Source organism: Mercenaria mercenaria, chromosome 10 (genome assembly GCF_021730395.1).
Source record: "Mercenaria mercenaria strain notata chromosome 10, MADL_Memer_1, whole genome shotgun sequence".
NCBI lineage: Eukaryota > Metazoa > Mollusca > Bivalvia > Venerida > Veneridae > Mercenaria > Mercenaria mercenaria.
The window spans coordinates 74,318,241-74,341,548 of record NC_069370.1 but is presented as its reverse complement, the minus strand read 5'-3'; the positions used below and the strand labels follow the sequence as shown (position 1 = coordinate 74,341,548).

The window sequence follows — 23,308 nt, the reverse complement described above, 5'->3', positions numbered from 1 at the left end:
GTGATTTCCCTTGGAATATACTTGATTCTTTATTAAAATAAATCTACAGAAACTCAATCGAATATTTTTACACAAGGACAAAAGTTGGACAATTATTTTACAAACTTGTGAATAAACAAAGAAAAACAGTTAATGACAATGTGCAAATGCTAAATGTGGATGGTAAAGAAATCATTGGAACTGAAAATATCCTGGAAGAGTGGAAAAATCATTTTGAAAAGTTGGCGACCCCAGATTCAGAACAATATAACAAAAATGACAAAGTACGACTAGCAGAAGAACAAAACATTATTATTGAAAGAAATATTAGAGACAATTATATACCTTTAGAACCAGTGTCACAACCCGATGTACTGAAAGCAATTGAATCCTTAAACTCAGGAAAAGCAGCAGATGTTAATGGTATTAATCGCACCACCAAGAAAGCCAACAACATGCTGGACTTCCTAAGACGAAATTTGCACAAAGCAACAGAAGACACCAAGACAAGTGCCTACAATGCCATGGTCCGTTCACATCTGGACTACTGCTGCTCAATCTGGAGTCCATACCAGAAGGACTTGTTCCATAAGGTAGAAATGGTTCAACGCAGAGCAGCACGATTTGTCACCAATCGCTATCGAAATACCAGCAGTGTATTAGATATGCTACAACACTTGCAGTGGGAGTCCCTCCAGACAAGGAGAGACAAGGCACAGCTCATCATGCTTTATAAGATCGTGCATGACCTAGTGGATATTCCAGCCTCCACATATCTTACACCTGTCACCTCTAGAACAAGAGCAGCACATAAAAACCAGTTCCATCAGTACTCTACATCAACCGACTACTACAAATACAGTTTCTTCCCTAGGACCATCCCGATGTGGAACAGACTTCCAGCCAGTGTTGCTGAGGCTCCCTCTTTGGCATCTTTCAAGAGAGAGCTGTCTTCCCAGCCATTCTAAGGGATCAGTATGCCTTTCTGGTACACCTCAAGTGACGAGGGAGCACTGCCGGCGGGACCTTGGGTCCTGGTAGCGCCACGCAAGCCGGACTGGTCACTCAGATGGGATGTATTAGAAGGCACTTCTCATGCTTTTATCTCCTTACTTTACTTTTTGCAACACACCCTTGACCGTTTCTATTTTCTTACTGTATTATATTCTACTTCATGTTTCTTATTTCTTAACTGTTGTCTTTTATTGCGCACCGTCAAGTCATGGTCAATGTTGACAGTTTGACGTACAATGTAGATGTAGATTTCAAGTGAACATTACAAACTAGCAAAATATGAAATAGTGCCTTCATTAACTGAAATAATTAATATGATTTTTGAAGAACTTGATCTTCCTCCTTCCTTGAAATGTGGAATATTAACACCAATACATAAAAAAGGAAAAGATAAATTTTTAACAAATAACTATAGAGGTATTGTAGTCTCTGATATCCTTGCTAAAATATTGGAATCTATTCTGAAGAAAAGACTAGATGCTATCTTTGATAGTCTGCAAAATCCATTACAACGTGGTTTTACTGAACAGAGTTCTTCTATGAATGCAGCTTTTCTCGTTACTGAAGCATTTGAGTATCACAGGGAAGTGAACAAACCACTACTCTTTGTAACACTTGATGCTCAAAAGGCATTTGACAGAGTCAATCATGAGATTTTATTCAATAAACTTTTTTATATCGGTGTTCAAGGATCTTTCTGGTTACTCTTAAGAAATTTGTACAGACATTCAACAGTGAAAATTAAATGGGAAAGCCAGCTGTCTGAAGACTTTGAATTGAAACAAGGTACAAAACAAGGGGCCCAACTGTCCACAACACTATACAAAATATATCATAATCATTTGCTCAACACGATACAAGACAGTGGATTAGGTGCATTCATTGGGAGTGTAAAAGTAGCAGCTCCTACATGTGCAGATGACACAGCATTACTGTCAAACACCACTGCAGATTTACAGTCCATGCTCGATATTGTAGATTTTAATACAAAAAGAGAATTAGTCAAGATAAATCCTGAGAAATCAGAAATACTCGCTGTTCGTGGAAATCAGTCACCAAATGTCACACTTAACGGTCAATCAGTTTCTTGTGTATCAAATATTAAACATTTAGTACTAAACAGAAACAACAAGAACTTAGTAGATACAGACAAGGTGATAAATACAGCACAGAAGACAGTATATTCGCTTCTGGGCCCGGGTCTACATGCACGTCAAGGAATGTCGCCAAAAGCAACTTACAAAATATGGAGGACATATGTTACACCTAGATTTTTATTTGGTATTGAAGTACAAACTTTAACAAAAACAAATCTTCAGAAATTAGAACCTTATCAAAGAAAAATTTATCGTCAACTACAGGGGTTACCAGATAGAACATCAAATGCTGCTGTGTACACACTGCTTGGAGGTGAACCGGTTGAACTGACTATAGACAGGAACACATTAGCACTTTTTCTAAATATAGCGAGATTACCTGAGTCTGCTGAATATAAAGTTTTGAAAAGACAACTTGCAATGTCAGATAGTAACAGATATTCATTTTCCTCAAATGTCAGAAACATTTTCGTAAAATACGGTCTACCTTCACCAGAAGAATTACTTCGTGATGTTCCAACTAAGGATAACTGGAAATCTACATTCAGAACAGCAACAAATACATACTGGGGAAATATATGGAAAGAGGAACTTGCACTTAAGTCATCTACAAAATATCTTCAGATACAAAAGGATCCTGTCAGTAGTCCGCACAACCTATGGAAAGTCACAAAATCTAGACCACATGAAATTAGACGAGCAGAGATCAAAGCTAGACTGCTTACTGGAACATACATATTACAGAGTAACACTGCTAGATTTAACCAGAATGCTGTCCCTGCAACCTGCAAATTATGCAATGAGGAGGATGAAACTAGAGAACACCTTTTGGCTCGTTGTAATTATTTTCAAAGCATTAGGAAGAATTATCTTGGAAAACTGAAAGACATTCTAAATGATGAAACCTGGTTTAAGGTAATCAGAAACGATGAAAACATCCTTATTCAGACTATTTTAGACTGTACACATGTTTCTCTAACAGATCATTTTCACTTACAGACGAAGCAGATATGTGACATAGAACGCTGGTCCCAGGCTTATATCCAGCATCTGATCCAGTTGAGAGTCCAGACCACCTGTAGTAGTAGTGGGCATCTAGCATATACACGCCCAAATAATAAAATGAACGGTCCTCCAACTTAATTAATGGGCATTTTGTATCTGACCTAGTTCTAAATTGATAGCCGACATAAGGGTATAAGTGTGTATATATATTAATAATGATATTAGTTGTATAAGTTAAATAGTCAGAGATAGAGACTGTGAAATTGTATAAAATAAAAAACTTATTCATTCTCGGAAAGGGAAGTGCGCCGAAGAAGAACGGCGGAACCTACAAGACAACAACAACAACTTGATGATTTTATTCCAAGATTAGAAGGGGGTTCGGAGGTGTCGGTATACTATATAAAAAATCTTTAGAAACCCATGTAGACATTATAGACATAGAAAATTGTAGACTCAATGTAGTGAAAATTAATGCAGAAGACGCACCAATTATACTGGTAAACTCCTATATGTCAGCAAGTGTAGAGAAAGATGATGAAAAATACAAATGTATGTTAGATCAGATAGCAGAAATCTATGAAAAATACAAGAATACAAATAGGATTCTTATCGCTGGAGACATGAACGCTTCAGTTCACAGAAATAGACCTATAGAGATATTACTTTTCAAAACTTTCTCACTGATCACCAAATGAATGTAAATAACGAAAACAAGAATACCTTCTACCATCATAATGGAAATACTCATCACAGATTGACTACTTTATTACAGACAGTAACACAGAGAAAATAGTAAGAAACTATAGAACCACTGAAATGCACGCACTTAATACATCGGACCATAGTTTAATATGGGTCTGCATAGAAGCAAAGACAAAAAGGAAATTGAAAGGGAAAAAAGATGAAAATAATGAGCAAACCAAATTGGAATAAGTGTGATAAAGACTCTTATAAAAGTGAACTCAGCACCAGATTAAATTTTAATGATAAACAGTCAACTAGTGAGCAAATCAAAAAACTGAAAAATACTCTACATCAAGCAGGATCAAAAGCGATACATAATTATAGGAAGCTAAAAAGCCTGAGGTCAGTAGGTAGGGGTATTTGGAATCGCAATATAAGTAATTCTTCAAAGAGGTGTAAATTACTATTTAAAAAATGGAAAGACTCTAATAAAAAATGTGAACAGTGTAAACTTGAAATGAAACATGAAAAAAAGAAATTAAAAAGACTACAGAGAAGAGCACATGCATAATCTAAAATGAATCATATAAATAAGCTTATGGAGTGTTCTGAAAGGGATCAAAAGACTTTCTACAAAATGATTAAAGCACAAAGAAACACTGAGTGTAGTGAAAACTGCATATCTTTAATAGTAAATGGTGTTGAGAAATCACAACCTGAAGAAATCTTAGAATCATGGAAGAACCATTTCGAAAACTTGGCTACACCTCCAGAAAGACAGGATGAAAATGATATTATTGTTCTTCAAAATAAATTAATATTTGAAAAAGAGACTGAAAGTGGAACACCTATTGAAAAGGTCACACATCAGGAAGTAGATAGTGCAATAAAGAATATGAACAATGGGAAAGCTCCTGATAAGGATGGAATCTCTGCGGAACACTTCAAGCATGCAAGAGAAGAGCTAGTTCCAGTTGTAACTAAAATAATTAATAGAATATTCACAGAATTAGATGTTCCAAATGATCTCAAAGAAGGTATCTTAACACCAGTTCATAAAAAAGGAAAGAATAAGTGTATGCCCGGAAATTACAGAGGAATAGTGGTAACTAACTGCCTAATGAAAATACTTGAAAATATCCTCGAAACAAGAGTAGATAGAATTTTTGATAAACAACAGAATCCATTACAAAGAGGCTTTACGGCAAACAGTTCAGCTATATATGCAGCCTTTATCATATCAGAGACAATTTTTAATGTAGGGAGTAGAGATCAGTTAATAATGGCTAGTCTAGACGCACAAAAGGCGTTTGATACAGTGGATCATGAAGTTCTATTTAATAAACTATACCATCAAGGCATAACTGGACATTTATGGTTACTACTCAGGAATTTATACAAAAACGCAACAGTGAAAGTAAAACGGAATGGAGAACTATCGGATAAATTCTTACTTCGACAAGGGACCAAACAAGACGCAACCCTCTCAACAACACTATACAAGGCGTACCACAACATCACACCAGACTGCTTATCAGTAAGTGAGTTGGGAGCAAATCTCGGTGAGGTCTCGGTGGCTGCACCAACCTGTGCAGATGACACAGCATTATTAGCCACTTCAAATGAGAATCTACAAGCAATGGTACAAATTGTTGAATACTGTACAATGAAAGATAAAGTTACAATAAATACGGACAAGTCTGAAATTTTGAATATAAAAAACAAACAACCTGAAAAGATATTCATGAATGATAAAGAATTACAGCAATCAAAGGAAATAAAACATCTTGGTTTAGTAAGAACATCTCAAAATAAAGTGAATACTGATGATAGACTGAAATCTGCAAGACAAGCAATATATGGTATGTTGGGACCTGGGCTACATGCTCGTAGAGGCTTATCCCCCTTGGTAGCGCGCAAGCTTTGGAAAACTTATGCCTTGCCCAGAGCCTTATATGGCATTGAAGTGTTAAAAGTTTCAAATACTGACAAAGAAAAACTGGAAAGACAGCAACGTTTTATGATAAAACATTTCCAGGGACTACCGGAAAGAACAGCAACTGCAGGAGTCCACGTCCTTCTTGGTATAGAACAAATATAATCAGTAATAGATAAGCGAAGATTCTCAACATTTCTAAATATTGCTAGGCTGAAAGGTTCTGTGGAGTATAGCATCCTGTCAAGACAATTAATCGTGAAAGCCGGTCATGGAAACTCCCTGGCAAACACAGTGACTGAATCTTTACAAAAGTACAGTCTACCAGAGGCAAAAATTCTTTTTGATAATCCACCAAAAAAGGAACGTTGGAATTCAATGGTGAATACCGCAATTGACAAGTACTGGTATGATAAATGGGATCAGCAACTTGCTCAGAAAATAACTCTTAAGTTTCTCCAAATACAAGATAGACCCACCCAGAAACCACACAATATATGGAAATCCATCAAACCTGTTGACCACGAAGTACGACAGGCGGAATTGAAATCAAGATTGGCGACAGGCACCTACACTCTTCAAACAAATTCAGCAAAATTTAATAAGACAGAACTATCCGGCATATGCATCCTGTGTAATCAAGAAGATGAAACAAATGAACACTTCTTAACTAGTTGTCCAAGCATTGATACTGCCAGAACCAAAGGAATTGATCTACTACAGGAAATTCTGCAAGAAATGCATCCAGACAAGGTCTCATTACTTCATGATACCAGAATATTAACACAAATGTTAGTGGGCTGTACACATAGAGGCCTTAAGGCCAAGATAAGGATTGAACGTGCAAGTCAGAGTGCAATCCATTACCTCCATACACCCAAAGTGCAAAATATGCTTACAGCTAGCCCACTTTTTAAACCCCTATCATTAAAACAGACCACTATAAAATAAACTAAGATAAAAATAAACAAAGACATTTCTTGAAAAAAACTATACTACTCTCGCACGGTATTTGTAACAATAACATGTTAAATGTTACTATTGAGAAAAGGGGAATCGGGTAGTGAAACCATTATCCGTGACAAAATAGTTGTACTAATTTTGAATAGTATTAACTATAAAGAAAACCCTGACTTACCATGAAATAAACCTGAATTACCAATAAAGACATAATCGACTTTTCCGATAATGTTTTCGTTATCGTTCTCTATTTATACATTCCGAAGGATTATTGACATATAGGTCAGGGTAAAATCTGTGTACATAAATTAGTGTAATAAAGGCATGAGCATGAAGTATTGATGTTTTAACATTATATTCTGTTGGATCTTTATTCAAATTGGATATAACTCTCTTGAAGAGAGGTGCTTCAATCAATATTGAAGGAATTTACCTGTGCAGAAGAAGAAGAAGAAGAAGAAGAAGAAGAACGCAGCAAAAGAGACAGCGTTGCTCAACTAAATGTAGCAAAAATTAAAAACACAGAGCTATAGTTGGTACTGATGGATAGTCTGTCTGATTTAAAGGCCACTACTATAAAGCCTTCTTATAGAGCCACTATTTTTCTTCCCGTTTAACCAAAACAGTGAATTTACCTGTGTTGAGAGACCACCTTTGATCAAAGACAACTTTGTCATTTCCCAAGTAGATTTGACAATAAACGTCGATCAGGGTATTACCGGACATGGGGGTATTATCGGTCAAGATAATAAACATCGTGTTTGGGGCAGTTGTAATGTTTAGATTGTATAATAAACCAGTCATGTGTTTTTAAAAGTTTGTTTTTTCTGGCTGTTTACAAAGTATATCAAATCAGCAACAACAAATGTTATAAAAGTCACCCAAGACAAATCGCATATACTTTACTATTTCACTTTCGGTTGCAAATAATAAAGTTCCAATGAAATATTTATTCATTTTTTAGATTAAACCGAAGTACAATGGTGTAGGCCTACTTGAAATAATTATGTTCGTATGTTGTTTTTAAAACTTGTAAAACGGTACGACATTATTCTCCAGGTGTTCAAAATGGGGATATTCTCGGACAGGATTTCTGAATGAAATGGCTACATATCCGATCCTAGATATACCCACACCATCATGGTTACATTCTACCAATTCAGTTCCTTCTTTATTTCATATAAACTATAAAATATTCAGACCTCATTTTCAGCACTTTAGAGCAATTCAATGATATGAAAACCATATATGGTCATTTAGTATGACATGTCTTCATATCAAAAATAGAAAAATATTGACATGTTATGTTACATATAAGAAAAATAATCTGTTCTGAGAAACATCAGCCTCAAAAAATGCCCCCATGAAAATAGCCGTTTAGCAATTACGCATATGTAGACATTTTCTCAAAGAATAAAACATATTCCAGGAAATTCACAATGAAAATGGTCTAGATCTTTTCTCAATACAATTAGCAATAAAACTAAGCCAAAAATATAACTGTCACATCCTCATATGACTCATTATATCAGATTTCATCCATAGCATGGAACTACATTTTGGACTACTTCAAATGTAACACTGAGTAGTCACTTCCTGTTTGGTGTAATCCGTCCTCAAGCTACATATCTGGTACCCGTTATTGTTGTTGAAGACTAGATGATTTAGTGGTTGATATGTAGGGTAACAGATGAGAAATAACAGATGATACATTTCTGACAATGTCATTTGTGTAAATTGACATAAATTTCCCAGATTTTCGAAAGGAAACGTCACAGAAACAAAATTTTTACAATGGTACGTTGTTTAATAAATCTCAGTTCTAATATGCAGATCTTTATTTGTCGTGCGGAAGTGAGAAGAACATTTGAAAATGCTTTGCCACAGGAAAAATGCCAACTGGACATGTATAAATTAGGTTGGTGACAATTTTGACTCGGAGTATTTGTATCATCCGATAATATCCTGGCATGACAGAAACTTTGGAGGTCCTTATTTGATCTGGCTTGTCAGAAGTAATCATGATATAATATGGACCAAGATATGTTTTTCAAATGACAAGTATATTTGGGACTTTAGACTGGAAGTGGGTTTTCAAGAACTTTGTACATCTAGTCTTTTGAAACAATCATTTTAAGATTTTTGTGCAAGAATACCCCGATCATCTTAAGGTATTGCACAACTGAAAGGGGTGATAAACAGGATATGTTGTTTTACATATTATCATATACGAGGGCTGTTATAACGTAGATTTTGTCTCTAGCTCTAATATGCTTTAATGAAGCAAAACAAGAAATACACCATCATATTACTCTTTCCACTAATTTGACCGGATACATGGTATTTGATGTAACTAATGTTATAGATCTAAATCTACTGTCAGAAGTTATATTTTCTCGAAAACAGTCGGCGCATGTTGATCATATTGTAACGAGGTTCTCGAGGTCGTGGCTTCAGCAGTATGACCATTAATTTTACATAATGTGCATTATAAACAACAATATATAAGTTTAAACATTATTTCCTCCCTTCTCAAACATCCGAATAACGGCATACTTTCGGTGCATGTTACTTGGATGTCTAACTGTATTGAGAATATTAGCACGCGAATTCAAACCACCTCGTTCAAAATTTGATTATGTCGTAGTGTGGGATCAGGACGGTACCATAATACTTACAAAAACATTCATATGAAGAGTAGAGAGATAAAAATACTTTTGACAGTTTCTGAAAACTAATGACAAAATCTGACAGGTGTAAGATGACTCATGTTTAATTAAAAGTTTGCTGTAAATTCTACCTTTGAGTTCGATTTGCTTAAAATGTTCTTGTATAGTGTAGCTTACAACTCATAAACTGAAATAATAAAAGAACACTATCGTATTATCTATCCATTTCGCCGAAGAATTCCCATTATTTCATTCACCTGGCACTTACTAGCGACATTCACAACGCTGGAATTAGCTGAAACAGTTCCCTTATTTTCAAATATGTATTAAGAATGTATCTAAAGAGCACATTTATTTAAGTTATGAATTTTTAATACCTATTGCATATTACAATTATTCTAAACACATCTAAACCGTGACGCGTCCTTAATTCTAATTTCCATACGCCTACCCTTTAATACGGAAATATTACAGTTTGCCGCAACACTTGTTGCGATCATGCCGCAAATATCAGGCGAACATGCCGCGAACACTTTTGATACAACTGATACAATGTTCGCGGGATGTTCGTTTGGTTTTAGATTTGCCGCGAACTAGTTGCTGCAATCTTCCCGCGAACTAGCTGAAAACCATGACTACCAAGCAAAGCCTTGATAGAGATTGCCTACAAAATAGCATGCACAGAAAAAGTAAAGTGCAAAAACAAATAAATTAGTAGGAATCAGGGAAATAAAATTAGTTATTTCCTAATTCGCTACGCTCAATCGTAAATAAATCATTCAGTATCCTATAATCAAAGTAAATCAAGAAAAAAAAGGAAAACAAATACATAAATTCATATTTAGGATTTGTTATCTGCATTGTCATGTATCTACATTGTTAACATATTTTCCAGCTTTAACACCAACACATCGTGCATGTACATCAATACATTTCAAAGTAAACGAAAACTGCACATATTTATACTGTAAAGCAAAAAATAACTGCAAACCATCTTTATAGTTATATTCTGTTCAACTCAGCTTCAGTCATATAAACTATCAACTTTCTTTAATTCCTACGAGGAAAACAAACATTATATGAATATACTTTCCCGGTCAGTGTGCTGCGAGGTGTACTACGTCGTGGGAGAGAGGAGTAGAAAGATACCAAGTCTCAAGACCAGCTACCATCTTCTGGTGGCCTGACATCCCCTTCCCCGCAATTTTTTGCCGAAAAAATTTATCCTCAGTGAAGATAATATAATCCATAGAAGTTCATTTGTTATCCAAAACATGTACATTCATCAAATATATGTCTTCCAAATATATCATTTTATTAAGATAGTCATTTGAATTTTTACAATGCATTTATATCTTAATGAGACTATGATAAGAATCAGTTTTGCACTTTTTGTAAAATACTGTCTTCTGTCTATCTATCTTACAAGAAAATGTAACTTTCTATTTCTATTCTTACAATAAAATATAACTTTCTATTTCTAAAAGAAATGTAAACGAGGCAAATATATCGTCCTTTGTACTTCACTTCGTTATAGAACAGTTCTCTATATGCATCGATATATAAAATCATATCCATTCCGTAGAAATCTAGGCGACAATGTGTCAAGAAGAACTCCTCAATTCTTGGAGTAATCTGTAAAATATAAACTAACTTGTATTATCATAAACATCCTCTTAAAAACTGTCAACAAGATAAGTACTAATTATACTTAAATCAGCTCTTGCAATTAAGCAGACAAATGCAAGTTAAGCAAACATTTGTCCATAGAGTAATTCATAAATTCATATTATCTCCCTTTGTTAGGCAAAATGATATCAATAGAAAAGAATAAAATATACTCTTTCGTCATAATACAATATTCAAATGTTGTGCACCATCACTGCATGTATAAAGAAACTTTATTTATCCTGACAAAACATCATTTTCATATACGATATTTACAAAATCCTTGTTAAAAACAAAGAAAAATATCAAACAGGGAATGCCACGCACCAAAAGCGAAGCCTCCTCAAAACGAACCCCCCAGCACGCAAACGCGTGCACCACACACACACACACACACACACACACACACACTCAAAGCTTACACATCAGGACAAAACGAACAACACACACACACACTCAAAGCCAACACATAAGGACAAGACGACCAATAAGCATACACACACGCGCGCACACAAAGTCAACACACAAGGACAAAACGAACAAACAAAGGAACACAGTGGGGCACCGCCTTGGAACGGTCAGTGGCAAAAACACCACTGGGGAGCTTAAACCGGTTTATGGTGCGCACCCAACCTCACTCTTACCCCCACCATGTTCCAAAGACATGGGACAGTGTAAATAAAAGTAATCCCCTCCAGGTGAATCTCTAACACACGTAATGGAAACAAAAAGGCATGGCATGTAAAACACAAAAATGCTCGTGTATAAATATATAAAAAGCAAACCTTAAGAACCAAAAACGTATGTACTCAATGCCTTTTCAGAAGACAGAGCAACAAGAGAAACACCCTTAAGGGCCCGACGAAACAGGCCAGAAGACAAATATCAAAACAGTTCAGTCCTGGTAGGATTTAAAAACTGCTCATCATAGAGTCCTCCCCCTCTTCCGTCAGACGCAATCAAAGAGGGAAGCGTAGTATCCAACTGTAAACGGGTTGAACACTAAACATGCGGTATGTCTCAAAACAGTTGGGTCGTAACCTCTTTTAATAAAACGTTTGATAATCTTTCCAAATACATTTGGAAAATTACCATGACCCAAGATATTACGAAGTTTGTAAACCACACACTTATATAACAAACAAATCCTTGACTGATGACATCTACTTATAAGGTTTTATCATACCTTATAATACATGGGGAAAATTCCCATGCCGTGCTCTAGACAGACGCTAAGTATATTATAATGTTGATATTCAGAATAACGTTAAAGGCTTATAATACATTTCGACACTTGTATTAACATAAAACATATAAAACAATTGTCAATTCCTATTTTCTTTCTTTGATAACTGTTTTATTCAATATTTGTATATTTGTCAGGGGTTTGGTCATTGATAAATGTACAAATTCAATCGAAAGTATTATTGAATCTATTAGTTCTGATTACCTCCCTTTAAGATTATTGTATAATATTATTTGAAATATTGAAATAAGTGCCATTCCAACCATGTACCAAATGCAAAACATTTTTCATTTGTTTTAACTTTAAATCCTTTGGGACTTTAAAATCTTACTGAAATTTAAAGATATTGCAATGTTTAAATTTTCAATGAGTGGGCGAGATGGGACGTAGTTTGTATACATGTAAGTAGTGTGTGTTGTGTTAGCAATGCAGACTTAAATGACTGTTCAACTCGGCTATATACCATTGAAAATAGCACGAAATAATCGTGCATTCAACACTTCAATAACTTTTCAATACAGTAAAACCTCGATTTCTTTAAACCTAGGATAAATACATATAAACTTCAGCACTGCGGTTGTAACAAATTCAAACTGTCTATGCCTGAACTTTTTTTCATATCAAGAACTACTTCCTAGGATACAACGACCCGGAAGTACTTCAATACCGTGGTGACACCAGAAGCGAATACTTCCTGCGAATATGTATGTTCGCAGCATGTTCGCGGCATGTTCGCATCTTTTTGACCATTTCGTAAGGGTAGTACCTCTACGCCGTTTAACTTTTTAAACATATTTCTTGTTCGTCTTATTGATAACGAAATGAAATGACATGCGTAAACTTCTTATTATCTGTTATCCACGTTTCATGAAGATTTGTCAGGATAAAACATACCTAATTACAGAAATTTAAAACAATAAAGAGACAGAAATATTAAATGTATTATTTATTAACAGCTATTCAATGACCATTGCGATATCTATTGAAGGTTTTATTGAAACTGATTATGCTCTTTTGAAAAATATACAAATGTTTCTTTCAATACATTTAATAACTGACTATTGTCATAATACTAATGATCTGCACCGGGACCCCAAAAGTATCCGAACATGTCATAATGCATTCATCCAAAAAAAAGGATTTACATGTGTAATAATTACACAGAATGAATTATGGTCTTTCGTTCCTTGTCTTTAATGTAAAATATCTATTGAACAAATTGTTTTGTAAACATATTTCTTTCCGATAAGTAAAACAAGACAGATAAGTTTCTATATTTAAAAAGTAGGTTATTTCCTTTCAAAATAAACATTTAAAGTATATATTCGCTGACGGACCAGGAAGTTATCATTTAAAATGTATGATAGGATGCAATGCGAGGATAATGTTTTATAAGATGTTTTTTAGATTGTGTGTTATTCTGTACTTTGGTAAGTCCAGTTTCGCTATAACATTCACATTATAACTTAAAGATCGTGGGTACGTTCATCTGTATTTTGTATAAGTTATCATAAGGCAATGTTGCAACCTCCGATGGAATCCTTGAACTTTGAAACATTGTGCTGATTTTAGAATTAGGTTTTTTTTGTTCCGTATGTAAAATGTTTCCGGGTGGAATTGTTACTACACCTAGAAAATGCCAGACTTAAATATATATTACAGTATCCTAAAACCTAGAAAAAAAAAGTATTATGTAAGTGGATGAATCTATACATTATAGTTCTCTTCATCGTTTTCATTTTTAGCAAGGGTCTCATCAGAGACACTTGCTTTAGTTAGGCTAAATCCGAAGACACTCGATGAAAGCCTTCGGATTTGAACCGTCAAATGCACATGAAGAAAGTAGTACTTGGTTAACAAAAGGAAAGCAACGTTAAGCATTTACGATATCAGCTAGAAAATGGATTTGAAGTAATATTACCTATACAATAGAAATCACCGTAGAGAAATTCGCTGTTAAAATATTGTAATTATGGAATTAAAAAAAAAAATCCTACGCGAAAGCGACCTTTAACGAATGGAATCGTGCCTATCACACTTGAACTGTATGGGACAATGATAGAATATTCGTGTGGAAACAGCTTATCGATTCATCAAATGGAATAAGACCAGTCTGTTAGAACCGAAGCCAAGTATAAAACAAGTCGAAAGATTTCCTGCGGCCAGAAGTTATACAGACCAGAAATTGTTAAGGATGTAAATGTGTGACCACTCAGCCTAAAAAGTAACTTATGGGTGAATAACGTGCTTGTTTTTTTTTTATTATTATACCATTACGCTTTAATGTAGGAAATATTACTCCCTTGTACATGATTTACAAGTAGATCTATGAAATATGTATTTCTTAATTCTGAAATATATTGTTTAGAGCAAAAATAACTATATTTCCCTTTCATGTATAACTTTTAGCTCAACTGGTCACATTCCTTGACTATTGAAATACTTTACTACATCTTTATTATTATTATTATATACCACATTTATATAGCACTCTTTTCATATAAAAATACGTTCAAAAGTGCTTTACATAAAAACATTTATATAATGTTCAATAAAAAATGGGAATTGAACTATTATAGAAGAAATTAAAATTACATTACGGTAATAAGATACCAAGCATTTTAAATTGGAAGGTAGGCAGATCAAAACATGAAACAAAAATACAATATCATAAAACATTAACTGACCTATCAAAGACACTGGTCAGAGCAGAATAGAACAGAAGATATCTTACATTTTGAACAGACAGAATTAAACGGTATGATGTCTGCGAAATGCATCACAGCATGCAAACCGTCCCGGATGATTGGGTCAATCCCTACCTAAACGGTCCGGAGAACATCCATGATACATCCCACAGAAAAAAACACCGCCAACATTATTCTGTCACACTGGAGTTCTTAATTAAAGTAATTAATTGGCGGCAAAGTACCTACATTATAGATCAGGTAATCAGTGAGATGTTAGTTGCCAAAGAATTGTATGAAATAATGCGTCTTTAGCGCTTTTTTGAAACTTTGCACGGTCTTGCACTCTCTTATGCCAGATGGGAGGGCATTCCATAACCTCGCAGCAGCTGTCTGAAAGCTCCTGTCACCAAATCGTATTGTTCGACATTTGGGCACCACTAGTTTTAATGCATTATTCTGCGATCTCAGATTTCTGGATGGTGTATATATTTCTAGCATGTTCGCTACATAAGCTGGTGATTGATCTTTGAGTGCCTTATATGTATGTGTTATAATTTTGTATTCTACCCTACATTGCACAGGAAGCCAATGGAGTTCACGCAGAACAGGCGTTATATGGTCGTATTTGGATGTTCGGGTTTTACGATTCTAGCTGCCGTGTTTTGGACATATTGCAGTTTGTTCATTGACCGTTTTGGAATTCCATATAGAGAGAGTTGCAATAATCCAAACGTGATGTAACAAGAGAGTTGATTAGAGATTTGGTTGCGTTTGCGGTTTATATATTGTCTGATGTGACTAATTTGCCGCAACTGTGCATAGGAATTCCTACACACACTATTCACATGTTGCTCCATCCTCATGTTCGAATCCAGGAAAGCACCGAGGTTCCTGACACTGCCTGATTGTTTGATTTCAGAGCCGTCCACTTTCACAGATATGTTTGAAACAGATTGTGTCTTGTGTTCAGATGAAAATATGATTAATTCTGTTTTTTCAGCATTGAGTTTCAACATGTTAGTATTCATCCAACTTACTATATCCTTTAAACAACTTTCAACGCGAAAGAATGGTCTCTTCAATAGACATTTTATTTATTGGTTTGAAGGATTGATATAACTGCGAATCGTCCGCATAGAAATGATGTTCAGTCCGTGCTTTCTGCAGATAGCTCCGACTGGTTTTGTACATTGTGTAGTTCTTTGGCCCCAGGACAGACCCTTGGGGTACACTGTACTTCATTAGCACTGGTTGTGATAGCTCGCCATCTATGCATACGGTCTGGTAGCGGTCACTAAGGTATGACATCATCCATGCGAGTGGCTTGCCTGTAACACCAAAGTGACGTTCAAGGCGATGAATCAACGTCCCGTGGTCAATAGTGTCAAATGCTGCAGAGAGATCAAGCATCACAAGAATAGTCACATTGTTCTTATCCAACGATTGAAGAATGTCATTTTGAACTTTTAATAGGGCGGTTTCGGTTGAGTGGAATTTTTTATAAGCAGATTGATTAACTTCATGAAGTTCGTTGTTCCTCAGATGATTTTTCAATTCGAACATCTACCACTTTTTCTAAGATTTTAGACAGAAACGGCAAGTTTGACACAGGTCTATAGTTTTTTAGGACATTAGAGTCTAGCTTGGCTTTTTTAGAAGAGGTCTTATTCGTGAATGTTTGAACGCTTTGGGCACATACGCAGCATCTAGAGATGCATTCATAATTGTTGTTATCACTGGTGTTAGTTCGTCAAGACATTCTTTTAATAACCATGTTGGGATAGGATCTAGTTCGCATGATTTGTTCGCTGACTTTTTGATAATTGATTTCACTTCGTCTTCTGAGGCTTGAGTAAACTCTACATAATTGACACCTGTGTATTCAGTTTCTATGTCATCTAAATCAGATACAGATTGTGTTTGCGATGCTATATCGTTTCTGATTGTTTCGATCTTTCCAATAAAGAAGTCACTGAAATCTTGTGCGAGATGCTGTGGAGATGATTGTGATGGTAAAATCACCTGATTTGTATCGCCAAGAAGATTTTTGGTAATCTTTGATAAACTCTTATGATCACTGCCACATGAGTCAATTTTGCCTGTATAGTATTCAACACGAGCTTGTTTTAGCATCTTATTCACTTCAGCACACTGTGTTCGGTAAATTTGGTGATCGATTGTGAGCTTACTTTCACGCCATTTCCGTTCTAATTTTCGTTTCTGATGTTTTGCTTTGTGGAGTTGCTCGGTATACCAAGGACATGAAGGTCTTAACACAATAGTCTTGGTAGTCAAAGGGGCGTGTTTGTCTACTATAGAAATTAACTGATTTGAATATTCCTCCACAGCTTTCACAAATATGATTCATGCCTTCACCTGGACTTCGTTGACAACACAGGACCATAATCCAGGAAATTGAAGAGCAATTAACACAAAAACGTATGCACAGCTAGGTATCAATATTGATCATTGCTGAAAGTTTGAATAAATTATATGAAATAATAAATGAGGAATTCAGGTCACAAACATTTCTCTGTATATCATATAGACCATATATACCATGTGCTACACTACTTGTTGCATTCCAATATACCTGCGGCCTCAGGTAATTAAAGAACGATAGCAATCACTTATATGCTGAGTGTATATATCGATGTAAACGTCACGCGGAGCTTCCTTTTATTTTTAGATCTTTTTTGTCGGCAGCTACAGTAGGAGTTTTCTGTAAAAAAAACGAAGTGTGCATTGTTTTGAATTAATAAAGAATGAAACACAACCAGTACAGTTGCCTTAAACCCAAACAAGTTGAATGTGTCAGAAAAAATAATAATACACAAATTAGTTATACATGCAGTTGATTACAATGCTACTATCGTGGTCTAGAAAGAGAATGATTTATAGTAAGTTACCAGTAGATCTATACTTATTTTACACAGAGCCGATATGAACAATAGATGACTGGCATCGTGTGGCATTTTCAGCCTGCCGATTCAGTTGTTAAGTAAAACTCCGGTTTCAGGACACTAAATTTTAAGGCAAAAAAAATGGCCAAAAATGCACACCTGTCCAGACCGGTACCGCATTAACCTAAAACATATGTATATTTTTAAAGCATGTGACCAGACGAAAATAATGGTGTGGAGAAAAGCGTCTCGTAACCGTGTACATTTTCCGCAAATTTGTTCCGTACGGATGGATGACCGTTTCCATATTCCGTCTGACTTCCGATACCTCAGGTAAGATTTTAGACTCGGCCGCCTACACACGCCTGGTAAACTACAGAGCTACCTCTTTAAGAGGTATACGATAAAATGCTCTGTCGCAACTTCCGAGGTAGTGCACGTCGCGATAAAAGAACATCAACAAAGATGAGTGTCATCATATTTTTTGCATTTTTACAAGCAGTGTATCAAATATCAAAAATCGGGGAATTGTACGCGATGTAGATATGAGAACTTTAAGTTTGCTAATTCATTCTTAATTTGTTGTCGTGGTGCTGTTTACCAACAAGCTGATTTAGCAGTAAATTTGGCCATTTCGTCATGAAAGCACTTTCATTGTCGAATATTTACATTTTAACTAATATTAAGAAGCAAACCGATAGTCTGCCAATATCTGAGGAAAATGTGACTTCTGATGGCATTTTTTGTTAATGCTCGGATATTATTATAAAACTGTTCCTTAGTATCAAACATGAAATTTAAAAGGGGCTGTCGCCTTCTAGGATTCCTCCTTACCGTATAATGGGGTCAAAGGTCAAATGAGTGCATTTACGAATAAACTACACCGTTGTGCACTCGTTTTGTTTTCAAATTTATTATAGACATCTAAATTGGTTTAAATATTGTTTTTCAACGCCCTTTAGTATTTTTGTAAATAAAACTGATGATAACATTAAAAATATATATATTATAAATATTATATTATATAGAATAATATATATCTGGGAAAAGTGGCATACGATGGCAAAGTGTGTTATACTTGACATATTTGCCAATCTATATATCATATAAGTTGGATCAACTGCAAAAATATTTTTGGTATCGTCGTATCCAAGGGTTATTTTAATGTAATTTCAAGGTCACAGACATGTCAAGGTCAAAAATGAACTTTTAAAAATGACTTCTAAGGTACTACAGGAATCAAAATGGTGCGTTTATTAATAATATACTCAACAACTTTTCTTTTTTTTTTCTTTTATCGCCAAATTTTGACAGATTTGGATGAATGTTCTACACAATGTTTAATGATTATTTTATTATAATAAAACATAAAAACGATCATAGCCTGATATATTTTCATTAACCGTATGGGTAAAAATAAGGTAACCCTTAAATTAAATGCCACATAATTAGTAAATTCATCACAGCAGAAATTCAAAGTACCATATTCTGAATGTTCAACTATGTTTAGTTGAAATGGAACATCCGTCAATATTTTAAATATGAACATGTTAATTTTATATCAGGTTTTGGACGTCATTAATGACACCAATTAATGACAAAATTGTTTAATACTGCAGATGGCAGTACTTGCCACATAGAGACCAGCACCAAGTTGCATCCATTCTGTGACGTTTAATTTTTAGGTTACCCTATTTGAACTGTCATGGCTCAGTGAATGTACCCGCAGTTAATATCGCTGTTATGTTTATCTAATTAAACTGGTCATTAAGCAATGTGTCCAATTTTCATTCAAACTTTGGCAGAGATAAAAACAAAAGTGAGGTAGCAATAAAATTTGAATTTAAGCTTTGAACTGACTATCAAAGGATTATTTACATATTGTACACCTTTTGATAAATGTGTGCGAAAGAGAAAATATGGTTGGTTTTGAGGAGGGAGACTACAACGAAAATGAATTACATATAAATAATATTATATAAAAATTCTCACATAAACAGTTAAAATCACTTTACTGTCATGTATACAACCAAGTATTTTAGCTCAATAAGGGGAGCGCAGATCTAAGGATCGCGGGATCGTGAGTTCGATCCCCGGGAGAGGTGTATGTTCTCCATGATGATTTGATAATAGACATTGTCAGGAGTAATTTCGTCCTCTACTTCTGAATCATTTGGAGAAGTTGGCAGTTACTTGCGGGGAAACGGCTAGTACTTGTAGAGACTGCAGAAACACTGATTAGGTTAATTGAACGCCGTTACATGACTGAAATACTGTTGGAAGTAACATTTACATATATTGAATGCTTCTCCATCTCCTCAAGAAATGATTTCAATACTGGTGATAATTCATTATATAATATAGATTTATGTTAATTTGCCCACGAGGTGATGGTTAAATAGGACCATTTTAGAGGAATAAGTGAAATATTGGTCACATTATAGGTGTACACAATACATGTACGGTAATAAGCAAAACAGAACAGATCTGTAGGAATTTAACTGAATACTCTATACACCATGTCTTTGATTTGCTGTAATTTCTTTCCTTTTTTTCTACTATCGGTCAGACATTTATCATCATATTTTATGTATTTGTAATTAAGTAGAACATTTCAAGAACTATCACCGAAGCTCTTTATGCGATATTTGCATTATTTTATTTGGTTTCAGACAGGATGTCCTTGATTACATTGTGAAAAGAAAGCTAGTATCTTGGAACTGAAACATTAGTCATTCAGATGTTTTACAAATTAAAATGTAAAAATAAAGATATAAAAACATCAGAAAGGTTGCTTTAGATTTTTATAATAGTAACATTAAGTCACATTCAGTAAACTATTAAAATATACCTTTCTATATCTTCATGATTACTAACAGATGATGGTTCAGCTAATCAAAATGATGAAATATGGTGTTTCGATAGTAATTAAGAGATATACAATGTGTAAAAATAACCTCCTACATGATGAGAAGAGCATGAAGAAGAGATTCGAAATTCAAAACGATGGATTTATAATAAACAAATACTGTCGATTGAATATAGGCTAAGACGTCTATAGCTTGTGAAGTAGGACTATTATTCCATTATATGGGGTTTAATCATTTTTTATACAAGGGTAAGACGTTATTTTTATATAAGGGTAGTTCATTCTAGCATTCCGCACTGAATTTAATTAACAATATATCTAATTTTACACATTTAAAGCTAAAATAGCATTGGCTCACATTTGTTTCATTTCATAACATTAGATTCCTTCGCGATACATTGGTACGTTTGCTCTACCCGGTCCTATCACCAGCCAAATACTCGGAAATCTAAAGGCGTTGTAACAGGAAAACAAACATGCTTTCCCCTATATTCACAGTCATAAAGATAATACTAATAATATTCGATATACTTTCAAATTCACTGACAATTATTAAGCCTTTTTGAAGTTATGACATTTATAGAACCAGTATAAACAAATACCGGTAGTTACAAAATTGTAGATATTGAAAACACTTGAAGAACGGTTACCAGTTCTTATAATAGCATAACGTTAATGTGCAAAGTAATATGTTTTAGCTGATTCAGAAATATGAAGAGTATCATTTTCATGCTAATGGAATGAAAATAAAAACAACATAACATTTGCGGTTATCTAATATCTATATTTAAACTTTGATATCGCTTAATTTTTGTACATAGATGGTATTTCTCAACACCCACACATTCCTGAAATTAATACAGCACATGCATAAACCACTGGAATTGATTTTTAATTGACAGCATAGACCATTTTAGATAATGCTTGAGAGAATTTGCACATTTCATACTATCTCACAAACAGACTTAATCAAACTGACTTTGCTATTTTACGCCCTTGAGTTCTATGCTACCGAAGGAATCTTTAGACCTGTCAACAGTTAGTACAGTCAAACTTTATGTTCGCTAGAGCTCGACGGGACAAGCAAAATGTGTTCGAGATATCAGTAGGACAAGCCAACGTGAAGTACACATTATATAGAACTGACGATGAGTTCGAGCCAGTACTAAGCGAATAATCCAAATTCGAGCAAACGAAGTTTAACTGTACCAGTCTTATAATACGCGCCAAAGACTTTTTCTACCTTTACTGTTCATACAGACAATCATACAGGCAATCAACTAGCCTTTTTTTAAAAGTGTTAGGCTGTAAACGGAAGTTTTAGAATATCAAACATGAAAAAGATAGCTTTTATAAATGAACAGAAAATCAGAGCGTACGAAAAATTAAGCTCATTCTATAGAAATAACTTTAGTCGTTTTGAATTTTGCCAGTCTCAAATGCAATAAATATACACGAAGTAATTTATTTTACTTCTCAAATTCATAATTATCACCGAAAAATTACAAGTTTGTATTAAAAGGTAGCAAAAGTGGCGAAAATCTGACGTTTATAACAAAAATGCACTTATTGACCTTTGACCTTGTGCTGTGACCTTACTATGACCCTTAGAAGGCGACAGCCCCTCTGAAACTTTTCCAATTTTTATAAAGTTTACAATGAACATGGCTGTCGGGCATTAACAAAAAATGCCATCAAAGGCAATTTCTAGGCCACTTTTCTGGATATATAGGCAGACTACGAGTAGGCGTGAGGTAGCTGTAAAATATATAATGCATTTGGAAATAAAATATGTACCGAAAATGGTTCGGGAGTAAAATTATTATTTTTTATTGTGAGAGATAGCTCTGTCGTGAAGGAGCTAGTCATGTCGCTAAGGAGATAGCTCTGTGTTGCATGAACAGAGCTCTGTGTTCATATAATTTAAACGTTCTAATATTTGCTTTGGATTGACCTCACTTGAAATAATATAAAGTTACTGTTCCATTTGATATACATATGTATGAATTTTCAGTGTATTGTTTTATAAAAGGTTTTTCATGAGGTTATTATTGTAAATTTTGAATAGTTGTACATTCTGTTAACCTTTTTGCTTAGGTGAGTTATTGTGATCGCTCGATGTCCGTCGTCAGTCGTCTGTCTGTCTCTCTGTCAATATTTAGCTTGTGTATGCAATAGAGGCTGTATTTTTCAATTGATCTTCATGAAATTTAGTCAAAATGGTTGTCTTGTTTAAGTCTAGATCAAGGAAAAAATGTATCATCTGAGGTCAAAAACTAGGTCACTAGGTCAAATTAAAGAAATACCTTATCTATGCAATAGGAACTGCATTTTACACTCTATCTTTATGAAATATGATGAGAATGTTTGTCTGGCTAAAATCTAGGGTAAATTTGAACATTGGTTAACTGGAATAAAAACTAGGTTACCTGGTTAAATCAAAGGAAAGCTTTGAATATGTGACAGAGGCTGAAGTTTTTCAATTGATTTTCATGAAATTTGGTCAGAATGATTGCCTTGATGAAATTTAGGTCAACTTTTAATATGGGTTATCTTGGATAAAAAACTAGGCTACTAGGAAAACT

The 23,308-nt window shown here is 34.6% G+C and overlaps 1 protein-coding gene across 1 annotated transcript in view; it reads left to right on the top strand.

Annotated features, from left to right (window-relative positions):
* Window positions 1-13,537: 13,537 nt before the first annotated feature.
* LOC123561277 (sialoadhesin-like) overlaps window positions 13,538-23,308 on the top strand; it is a 49,180-nt gene continuing 39,409 nt past the window's right edge. Inside the window, exon 1 of the mRNA XM_053553372.1 lies at window positions 13,538-13,691. Coding sequence (XP_053409347.1) covers window positions 13,622-13,691 — 70 coding nt within the window. The 5' untranslated portion in view covers window positions 13,538-13,621. The remainder of the gene's footprint in view (window positions 13,692-23,308) is intronic.